Genomic DNA, 11,785 nt, shown 5'->3' on the forward strand with positions numbered 1-11,785 from the left:
AACTTCACTCGGAGGTCAGATTGTTTTCATTAACAAATCGCCGATTTCATGGCGAACATTTAAACAAAAGTGCATTAGTTTATCAACGATGGAATCAGAGTTTATTGCAATGACAGAGGCCGGCAAAGAACTTCTTTGGTTTGATAGAATCATTGATGAATGTGTTAATAAGGGGGTAATTAACAAGGAACACAAAATTAAATCTGTATTAAAAGTTGATAATCAAGCTACAATAGATTTTGTGAGATCACCGATCGAAAATTATAGGACAAAACATATTGATGTAAAGCTTTTTTATATACGCGATTTAATTTATAAAGATATATTTGATGTTGAATTTGTTAGAAGTAAAAATAACATGTCTGATGTATTTACTAAGCCTTTGTCTCGATCTGAACTAATAAAGTTCAATGAAAATGTTTTTGTAATGTAATTGCTTTTGTGATATTTTTAGTAATTTAATTTTTTTTGAAAATGTAGCAATGTGGGAAAAGTAAACTATTTTAACTATTGGTAACGGGTTAAAGTTATATATATGTTTTTTTTTTTGCGTTTTACAGTTTATATTTGTACTGTTCAAATGTGTTTATACCAAGTATTTGTATACTCGCCAAGGTTTTTCAATTTTTGCAGATTGAATGTGTTTATATGACATGAACTGATTTTTTTCGGACTTGTTACTGACTTGGAAAATGGAACAGTTTGAACGGACTGGAATCGGATTGAGTGATATTTTGTTATAAAAGAATTTGCTTGTTGTTGTATTTAACTAATCTACTAATCACGTTTATATTTATTCAAAATCTTTTTGTAAAACTAGAGCTGGTATTGAGATTTGTTAGGAAATGAATTATCTTTAAATGTATAAGAAAATAATGTTCATAAGATGGTGAGAGGGGGGGCATTGTTGGCCTAGCGCCCCTTATATAATAATTAACGAATTCATCTCACCACTTATCCCACCATAATATCAGTCACTTGCCTAATCATTGAGAAATTTTCAACGATGTTTTTCTTTCTTCTAATGCGGACGCCTGATGACGTATCTCGCACGTGCAGTCGCCGATCTATGACGTCACGACCTTCACGTAATCGGTGATGCATCGTAACAGATCGGCACGTGCCTGATGCTCATTGGCCAGGTGCTATGCTGGCGTGTATCAGGTGATTTGGCGTCCGCATGCAAATGAGTTCACTTACGATAAAAGGAAATGTTTCGAGTAGAAAGGAGACTTCTTCGGTGTTTTCTCTCTGGCAGGTTGACTTGAGCGTTCGTTTGCTTTTATGCAACGATGCGGGTTCTTTTTAATAGATATATAATAGATTGATATAGCTCAGCTCTAGTTCGCGTTGTTTCAAATGTTTTTAATTTTATTTAACTAACTTTACTAAATGACCAAATAAATTTGGTTTTTATTTTTAAGTTGTCTTCAACTATTTTTTAATCATGCATTTCTAGTCATACATTTAATTAGGTTATTGCATTTAGAGATTATTAGTCTTGAGCATTCTCTTGCTCATTAATAATAAGAGTAGACCGAGCTTTCCCAGACTTGCTGATGAAAAAATTGGTTCATGGATACATCATGTGACTGGTGGAAGGCTTGGCGAAACCTTTGGCGGCATGGTTGCAAGATGGCAACATTATCTATAGTTTGACACTCGACATGTATTTTAGACGTAATGTATTTTTATTATAATTTTTTTTTTCAGGTGCAGAGATCGAACTGTTTTTCTTTTAGTTATGCCTTATTTTGGCATTAGTTTTTGATCACAGTTTTCAGTAACTTTTATTTCATTTGGAACTGCTACGTCAGCGTTGGCGTGAACGTAATGGCGTAAACGTTTTGCGTTAAAGCAAAAATGTACTAATTGGTGTCTTAAATTGAAATTTTAGGTAAAAATCTTTGCTGATTCTTTTTGGTCGCTTGTATCTTTAATTGCTTATAGAGTTATTGAAATTGACTAAAGAAAATGCACAATACGATCTAAACGAAAAACTTACTATATTAACAAAATATTTACATCTTAGAATAACAAATTTACAAATCGGACTCCATAAAAGATCATTCTTCCGTGTTCCATCAATTCTATTTATTTTATTTCTCGCGGCCGTTGATCGTCTGCTACGATCAACGCCCGCTGTTGCTAGGATATCCACCAGTCACATGGTTTGGTTTATGAGCAGCAAAAGGGTTGCCATAGCTCGGTCTACTCTTATTATTAGTCTATGGGTGAAACCTTTTATTTTTATAACATAATTATTTAATCAAGATCGTTAAACTTTGTGGCAGATGATGATAGCATTGGGAATGAATCACTTATGTGTATGATGACTTCGGAGTGAGGTACGCAGAATGTGCCTGAATCGAGCCCTTCATTAATGACCATATTTTGATGCTCAACATAGCTGTGAGTGGTGATGCAGAGCTGCATTTACCCCAATCAAATTTTAATTGTATGATGATTTCAACACCGCCACTATGGAGATTACCAACTGATGCGCCATTTTTTGGCGTGGCATGGCCTGCAATCGACATCGTTGATATCCGATGCATCCCTGAATACACCCCACCATCTTCAAAGTGAACTGCCCGTCCTGCGCCCATTTTAAGTTGAATGTTTTATAAACCATGCGAATGAACTCCCCGTTTTCCGATTTTTAACAAACTTTGCAAGCTCCAGCTCCACGTTTTTTTCCCCTTCTTTTTGAACTTTTAAGTATGTCGCCCGCGGATTTGTGTTTTTTTATTAAGTGTTTGAAGTTTTTTTCCTGGTGATCACCATACAAAAGTCCGGTCATATCTGGTCTGCTTCGAAATTTAACATGAAATAAAGAATGTACGGTAATCAATATGTTTCATTCCTATCGTCCACATACATTCAACATGGGGTAAGTCTTTTAAATTTTTATGTTCTTTGGGCATTCAAGGCAGTCGTTGATCTGAGGTTATGTGCGGCTGCGATGCTTCCACTTCCACGGCCTAGATTGTTATCTTTTTGGGTTTCTGAATAATTCTTCAAAATTGAACGCGACGCATCATGACAAACATTGTAATCAAACACCTCAAAAACATAAAATTTTCAATGTTTTTGGTCACATTTAAGTTCATATTCTTAGAAAATATGTTGTTTACAAGACAAAAGAATTGCTATAATTACAGACAAAAATTGTGGCTTTGGTAATGCCCACCAGCAACGAGCTCTAATAGCGACTGCCCATGGACAGCAGCTTCTAACTCCACTAATTCTGGTGGAAGTAACTTCAAAACACTACAAGTTGTACTTCAAAAGATGAATAAAATATCCCCCAAATTTAAAGAAATTCTGATTATTTCTCCCCCGTTAAAAAAATTCACAAAAAATGCAAAAATTTTGCCTCCTAAACTGGTTTCCCTCCTTAAGTAAAACTTGAAAACAAGGAGTTCTTGGATATAGGTATAAAAGCGTTCTTGAATTTTTGTTAAAAAAATAGTAACAAAATGTTTACATAATTTTACGGGCAGTGATTTTTAAGCTCTTTCTGACATAAGGACTTAGACTCAGGCCATGTGTCATATGGGCATTCGATACCCAACTCCTCAAAAGCAATGCTGCACTCCCTCAAATGTCACAGAGCACACCAAGTGTGAGGCCTTGAAAGAAGAAGAAGAAGAAGAAGAAAAAAAAAACATGACCTCCTAAAATGCTTCCTTAAAAGTTTCAAAGATAAAACCTGAATTAGTTTTTATTTTCTTAAATCCAAATTTGTGGACCATTATTAAAATAACAAATCAAACTATTGGAAAGAAAAAGAAATGAGCAAAAACTTACATGGTTCACATTCGATCTTTGATGCTCAAGCCCAGTACAAAAACTGAACATTTTTTCTTGCTGCTTTCTATGAAGTTCTAAACATGGGTCTGACATTTTCGTTGCTAAACAAAAGAAAATACTAAATATGAATTCAAAATATCTTGAAGGATGAACATTAAGCAGAAAAGTTTTATTGTGTAATTAATTGCTAAATGCAATAAAAAAAATCTTCTATAAAATACATGAAGAGTAAGATTTAAAATTATTTGTATTACAAATTACTTTTTCACTCAATTTAACTACACCAGTGTAAGAAATTAAGAGAATTTTAGATATGGTCAATTATCTCCAGAACTACTGGGCCAATTTTAATGAAATTTAGTATGTACATACATTGAAACAATGCAAAACAAATAACCGTCCAAGATTTAAAATACACACGCATGATCATAAAGAACTCTCTTTAGAGTTAGATAGTATGAAAATAGTGGTTGCAAAATTGAACAACAAAATGGGTTAATGGAGGTATGGCCTCCTCTAACAAACCTATAGACCTTGCAGTGTGACTCCATACTCTAAATGAAGTTATTTATGGGATCCAGGGGCAATTGTTTCCACTCGTTCAACAACGCTGTTCTCAGACTATGGATGGTCCCCGGAGAGGTGTTGCGAGTTGCTATTGCTCTCCTGAGACAGGGCTTCCGAATACAAGGGCTAGCTCGTTCCTTTGATCTTTTCATCCGCCGCGAAGTGGACAGCGAGAGGAGAAAACTCGTTTTTGACGTCATCGGGTACACTCCGCGAGACAATATCCACAGCCAGTCTTGCATAATATAGACGAACGCGCGAACGGCGTTCGCAGAAAATTTTTGGCTCTGCAGAAATTTTTTTTCAAACTGCTAACGTTGATATAAAAAAGAAAAAAAAAAATTTTTTTTTAAAGGGATTTTTTAAGAAAATCCTAGAGTTTCTTTCTGTTAAAGTCTTTCTCCAAATGAGGATTTTAAAGCACATGTGTAAAAAAAAATGGTTTTGGTAGTTTTCTTCAGTTGGTGAGAAATAAGCAAACTACAGTCGAGCCTCCATATATCGAACTTCCACATATCGAAATTTTCTATATATCGAAATCCCAGCAAATTTCTATGTTCATTACATAGAAAAATTGTTTCTATATATCGAAAAAATCTCTATATATCGAAAAAAAAATTTCGAGACATTCGTAGATTTTTTTTCCACTTTAGATTGTTTGTCTCATTGAAAAATGAAGGTTAGGGGAGAAAATTATGTTTACTAAAGGTTGCTAAGAAACTCATAAGAAATCATGGTTTGAGGGGTGTGTAGATAGATCGTTGTTCCGTTCTGGAGTTCTTAAATTCCCTCAAGTTTATTTCAAATCTAAGTTGTAACCAATAACACTAAAATCAGTTTCAAGTTATCCTTTTTGTCTGTTGATTATCTTTCTTAGTCTTCTTAGCTTCAGTAAAATCATTCAAATTAAGTAGATTGATTTTTTACTTTTCTGTCGATTACATTGTCAAAACGAAAATCCCCTCTTGTTGCGAATCAAGTTGAACTGCCAAAGAATGAACACGTATGAAGGCACAAAAATGTAATTTCTGTTAATTTTCCAGTTATTAACTTTCGTTTAATCCGATGCTCGTATAAATTAGAAATTGGGTTTCATGCACGAAAATTAGCATTAATTTTAATGTTTCAAGAGATTTTTAGGATAAAATAAGATCGTTTCTATTTATCGGAATTTCTATATATCGAATTTTTTCCCGGAAATTTGCTATTTCTATATATGGAGGTCCGACTGTATATGTTATTGCAAAAAAAAAAAATAAAATAAATGATTTAAAGCCTTTTTTTTTGTCTCTTTCATATTTGAATATAAAATAAATTTAATTTTCTATTCAAGGGTGAGTTGGGCAAAATAATTATTTGCAGAAAATTATCCAGTTTGGATTTGTGTTCGCAGAAAGCTTTTAATTTTATCTAAGTCTGTCCACAGCGTATGCTGAAAGAACTGTAGTATGCCTTAGCTAAAATACAATTTAAGAATTTTTACTCTGTACAAGGGTTGTTTAAGAGGCAGTTGAAGGGGCCGAGGTCACTTCCAGACAAGGCTAAAAATCACTCATTATGAATAAGGATATGAATATTGTTTTCAAGGTTTAATTTTAATTTGGAAATGTCTCATAACATTTGACTAGGGTTTCTTCAGAAATAAGCGCCTGCTCCTGCGCTAAATCTGTTGGCAGGTTATTTTTCCTTCATGTTATGCTAAAGTAGACATAAAAGTCACATTTTTTAGAATCGAAAATATTTGTGTGTAGTTATATTTGAAAGTATTGAAAACGCCTTCACGTGCTGATGGCCTAGTTACTGAAAAAGTTCTGGAAACTTAAGCTTTCCGTTAAGATTTTCAAAGAGCTCAAAACACATCCAAAAAATTAGGAATACAACCTTCCTTTCTGTTTTTTAATGCTTTTTTTTATGGAATACTAACTTTGAAGCTGCTTCAATAAATAATTGGGGGAAGAATTTTAAAAAGTTAAGGTAAAGAGCAAGACAAATTTCATAAAATGTGGTGTACGAAGTTATTTTTTAATGTAGGATTTGGTTCAACCCTGTCACAATGCAACTTAATATTATATATAATGATATTTAATTAGCTTAGTAATGGCACTGTGAGACTGTAATAAATTTCCTTTAACCGTAAAATTACAATGCATTTAGATGCAATGCATGAAATTACTTTGTAAATATTATTCAATAGATTTAACTTAATTTCTTGAACACTGTATCCCTATGCTTAAAATAATTAATAATTCGCATTGATGCGACAATGACTTAAAGATGGGAGAGGGGAGATGGAAAATGAGCACTATATCTTGATTATCTCAATCGTGTATCTATTTTTGTATAGGAGCTTTTTTTTTTTTTTGTGATCATTTAAAGCTTTCAAATCAGATACATTAGAGTTTTTATGATTGTACAAAAGCTAGGCCATTTAATTGTTCTTCTGTATTGAAAGACCAATTTCCTGACCCATATAAAAATGCTATTGAACCTTTTTTTTCGAGTAAGAACATTTGGAAGAATTCGATATTTGAATGAAAAACTTTCTGATTACAAAAGGTATGCCGGCATTTTTTTTTTTTTTAAATGGACTTTGTCACAGAAAAAAACTTTGTAGAATATTCGGAAAGATTTCATTTATTACTGTAACGTAATGGTTTGTAGAATTCAGACGTGAAGAAATTTTTCAGTCTACAAATAAGTTAGCTTTATAAATTTGGTGATAATCATTGAAGATTTAAATTTGGTTTACGTTGCTAAATTTCAATATGTTATTTTTAAATTTAAATGATTAAAATGCTGATTAACAATTTCAGTAAACACCTATTAATCTAAACTTTGCTTTATAAATAAAGAACGCGTTAGCGTAATAACGTATTTTTGTAAGGCTGTATTTTTATTTTTTTAGCTTTTTCTAATGCAACTTTATATTTCATTCTCTTGAATTCAAAATACAATTTTTACTGTGTTCAAGTATTTTACTTATGAACATTGGTTCAATTTATAGGTTATTTTGCTTAATTCGTTTTAAACAATCTAGATGACATGGATCCTCTATTAGTCCAGGTTAATGAGGTTCTACTTCAGTTTTCGAAAACAACATTTGTTGAGATTCTTGGTCAGAGTTATAGTTACTTCGTAAAAAAAACTTCCTCTAAAAAACATCGGCAGTATTTAGATTCAAATAGGGTATCACGAAATTCCAATATGTTTTAGTTATTCCGTATATCTGTCTTATCTCTTTCATTTTCTTTGAGACAAGTTGGAAAAAACAATATTATAATTATTTTTTAAAGTCTAAACTGACAAAATTATGTACACACAAGAGGAAACTTGACAAGTACAGTAAATTATTTTCATTTCTTTATAAGCTCAATTTTATTGTGCGAAATTTCCGCTTTCTACCCCTTTAAAACACGCATATTGGATAAAGAATATCCAAAACTACACAAGAGAAACTAAAAATTTGCATTGTAGATTTTAATTAGGTTTACTGTTTTTCGTATCGCTTATTAACTTGTTGATGGGACTCAAAGCATTTACCCTTGTATTTCATTCCTTTTTGAAGCTTAACCCTCAAGAAATAACATAAAAACGGGAAAAGAGTGAGGAATTACGCACGCACGCGCAACACAAATGTCCCAGATCGAGCGTACCTAGTGACGTCACTGGCACTTTCCCCCTCGTTCCTACTTTCGAGGCGCTAAGACCTAGCCCTTCCTCTTCTATGGCTCTGCTCCTGAGAGCATCCCTGACATGCTCTATAGGATTGGATTCTAAAGATCTGCTTGGCTAAACCCTCCAGTGAATATCCTCCCCTTCCAGAAATTCATCGAGCAGAAGAGCTCTATGTGGCCTTGCATAAACATCCATTAAAATTACCCCAGGACTAACAGTACCTCTCAAGAGGTGAGCATAGGGCTCCAAGACCACATCTCTATTCCTCGCAACTGTCAAAGAGCCTCTCTCAAAGACATGGAGGGGTGTGCGACCACCCAACATGATGCCTGTTCAGACCGTGAAACCACCACAGTCATAATGGTCAATTTGCAGCATATTGGAGGGTATGTAGTGGGTTCTTGCTTCTATCCAATGAACGTAGGACAATAATAGTCGGTAGGGCTGAGCCGGGAGCCACTAGCTGCCCTCCAACAACCGCGAAATCGACCATTATGGATGAGAAGGTTTGACGGTATGGGCAGGCATTATATTGGATGGCTGCACGCTCCTCCATGTCTTTGAGAGAGGTTCTGTTACAGTTGTGAGCTATAGGGATGTGGTCTTGGAGCCCTACGCTTACCTCTTGAGGGGCGCTGTTGGCCCTGAGTTAATTTTAATGTGAAAATTCTTAGCAAAAAACACTTGAAAACGTGAACATTTTCCCAATTTTAGTCTACCCCTTTTAAACAGATGCTAAAGAATTAAATACTTAAGCATTCTGCTATAATTTTACATGGTCTGACTGTGAAAGAAAGACTAAATAATTACAGTAAAAGGCAGATTATGCGGAAGGTGTGGGGATCGCCATATTCAAAGATTTTCCCAATAGTCGCTAATTAATGCTCATTTTTTAAAAATAATGTAATATGTCTGCAGTGTAAAATTCTGCTGATATAAAATCAAAATAAAAGCAACAACTAAAAAAAAATGGAAACAGCGAAATTAAACCCTTTACAAAAGTGAACCCTTTCGATACAAAAGAATAAAAACCAGACATTTTTAAACATAAAAATGTGCATTACATTTCATTTTCCTCCATTTTATAACGTTTAAATTCAAAATTAGTGGAAAAACGTTCCCTATTTTCTCAGAAAGTAGGTAGACGACTTATACGCGGGTTTTAGATCTTTTCCCGATTTTCCTCCTAAAAGTAGGGGGTCAACTTTTATGAGAGTATAAATGGTAGAGGTCAAAAAAGATGGTAGAAAATAGGGATGCCCATGCCCCCCTCCCCCACAGAAATGGTGCACCCTTACATCTCAGAAAAAAGAAAAAAAAAACCTGAAGGCCTGAAAAAGACCCTCCTTAAAATTTCCATGGCACAGTCAGAGCCCTTGGTGGGCACCAATGGAGAAAATAGAGTCAATAGAAGCTGTACGTATTTTGTTAAAAAACAGTATCAAAAGCAAAATTATGGTTTTGAAAGCAATCATGTCAAGAATGAAAAAGACAAAAACATCTTCGAAAATTAATCTTTACCTTTATGCATTTTTAAAAATGGCAAAGCACACATCCTCGCTGAAAAATGCACTTGATTAGTTGTAGATTTTAAACTAGAACACTTCACTTCACCATTTTCATAACACACATCTATACCGACCCCACCATAGTCAGGAATTTTATCCGTAAAAAGCTGCAATCGCTGCGACCGACCAAAGACATCCTTCAATGAGATGTTATGCCAAATTGGAGCAATCTTGGGCAATGAATCCATTTTTATTTATTTATTTTTTATGTCCTACAAAATAAAAAAACAAATAAGTCTGCAAAATTAACAAAAATAACAAATAAATAACTTAAAATAAATATTTATTTTCATCAGCCAGTTTTTTTTTTTTTTTTTTTTTTCAGGCAAATATAAATCAGACATTATTTATTAAATGAATCTTGAAAGAGAGCTAATAATACATGTCTTGTAACCTGTATATTAAAACAAGTAGCAAAGATTTTGACTCCACTGTCTCTTTGATATGACTACGAGTGGCGGATTAATTACCGTATTTCAAATCCTAGGGGTTCTATGACCATTGAGGGTCTGTAGGAGATACAAATATGTGCATGATTAATGTTTTGCACAGGTCTATCACAGACAATTGGAGCCCTAATCAGACCCAACATTTATGGGGATCAGGAGGGGAAATTGACCCTTTCCCCAACTTTGAGAAATTAATTTATTTACTTATAAGAGGGTGTGGTTTTGTTATCTTTTGACAGAGAATTTGCATTGAGTTAGTGCACTTTGATCCTCTTTCCCCTAAAAAAATTTGAAATGACAGGCCTGGACCCAATTCATTGATATGGGTTCCCAAACTTGTAAACCCACAATTGATAACCAGTATTTTGCAGGCTTATTTTCCATTATTTGCATATTTTGTTTAAAGTTTCTTCAAAAAAGTTACCAAATCATGTAATTTATTTACCTAACGTATCAGTGACAACAATTATAGAAAAAGGACAAGTGATTTTAAGAAAAGCATTATGTTTTCCACTGTAGACATTATTTCTCCCCATCATTTCTCTATTTATTCTACAATTTTTTTTATCAAAGAAAAAAAAAATTAAATTAAAAGCCTCAGTACAAATTTAAATGAAAATACTCTTTTAACGTATTTTAATAATGAAGACAGTCATAAAAATTAATGTTTATTGATTCTTCTACCATTCATACATGAGACTTCTCAAAAAAGTTCTTTGAAACGTGAAAATTTAGCATTTTTTTTAAATAATAGAACAGAGTTACATGAATATATTTTCTGTTTTCATAATTTTATGTATTTTCTTTTCTTGCTCTGACAGTATCGTCTATCAGAGATGCAAAAAGTGTGCATTTATAAGTAGCGTTCCCGTTATGCGTTTTTCAAAGGGCGCGGCGCCCTGCCCCTTTTCTTTAAAGAGCTGATGCGCCCTGCCCTCTTTAGACCCGAAGAAACGCGCCCTGCCCCTGCAGTAGAATTTTAATCATGCGCCCTGCCCTTTTACTGGTGTACAAACAATTTATATTTACGATATCTGAAGGGGAGGAAGGAGGAAACGAAGTTTGAAAGGAAGATTCAAAATCATGACGTCAGCGCTTTCGCTCCCCATCGAACGTTCATGGAAGGAGGGAGGGGGAGGGGCGGGAACTGACCAACCCAGCACCTCACATCTTGCACCCTTTTTTTTTTATTCCATGCGGTGAACTGGACAAAGCACGTGCGAATTTGCGGTCTGATCTCTGCCTACGTTTTTCTGAGAACGCTATTCTAATTTTTTTCCGCCATGCCTTCTATGAATCGCAAACGGGAAGATGCAAGAACAAAGGAAGGAGCATTATGTAAGAAAATAGTAGATATGTTCAAAGTGCAAGAATTTTATTTTTACATTAATTTTTAATACTATCTTAGTATCGGCATCGCTTCAATTAGTGTCGAAAATCGGAGCATCCACGTGCTGTTATAAAGTAGAAATTTAATTACAATATTTCCTCCTTAACATACCTGAAATTATCATTCTACAAAATAAAATAAAGAAAGGGAAAAAAAATGTTTCATAAATGAACTTACGATTTAAAAAGTAAAATAGAAAAAGGAACTAGTTTGCGCAAGAAGTGCAGATCGACCGAAAAATAATACTGTTGAGGAATTCATATGTTTAACAAAAGTAAAATTGACTTAATAAGTGTGTATTTTATACTTCTCATTAAAAG

General features: G+C 33.8%; 1 protein-coding gene across 1 annotated transcript in view; it reads right to left on the minus strand.

Moving 5' to 3' along the window:
* LOC129223979 (uncharacterized) overlaps positions 1-9,762 on the minus strand; it is a 52,173-nt gene extending 42,411 nt beyond the window's left edge. Inside the window, exons 1-2 of the mRNA XM_054858370.1 lie at positions 9,580-9,762; positions 3,814-3,917 (exon numbers count right to left, since the gene is read on the minus strand). Of these exons, the coding sequence (XP_054714345.1) occupies positions 3,814-3,917; positions 9,580-9,613 (138 nt within the window). The 5' untranslated portion in view covers positions 9,614-9,762. The remainder of the gene's footprint in view (positions 1-3,813; positions 3,918-9,579) is intronic.
* Between the last annotated feature and the right edge of the window lie 2,023 nt (positions 9,763-11,785).

Source organism: Uloborus diversus, chromosome 6, assembly GCF_026930045.1.
Source record: "Uloborus diversus isolate 005 chromosome 6, Udiv.v.3.1, whole genome shotgun sequence".
Classification (NCBI taxonomy): Eukaryota; Metazoa; Arthropoda; class Arachnida; order Araneae; family Uloboridae; genus Uloborus; species Uloborus diversus.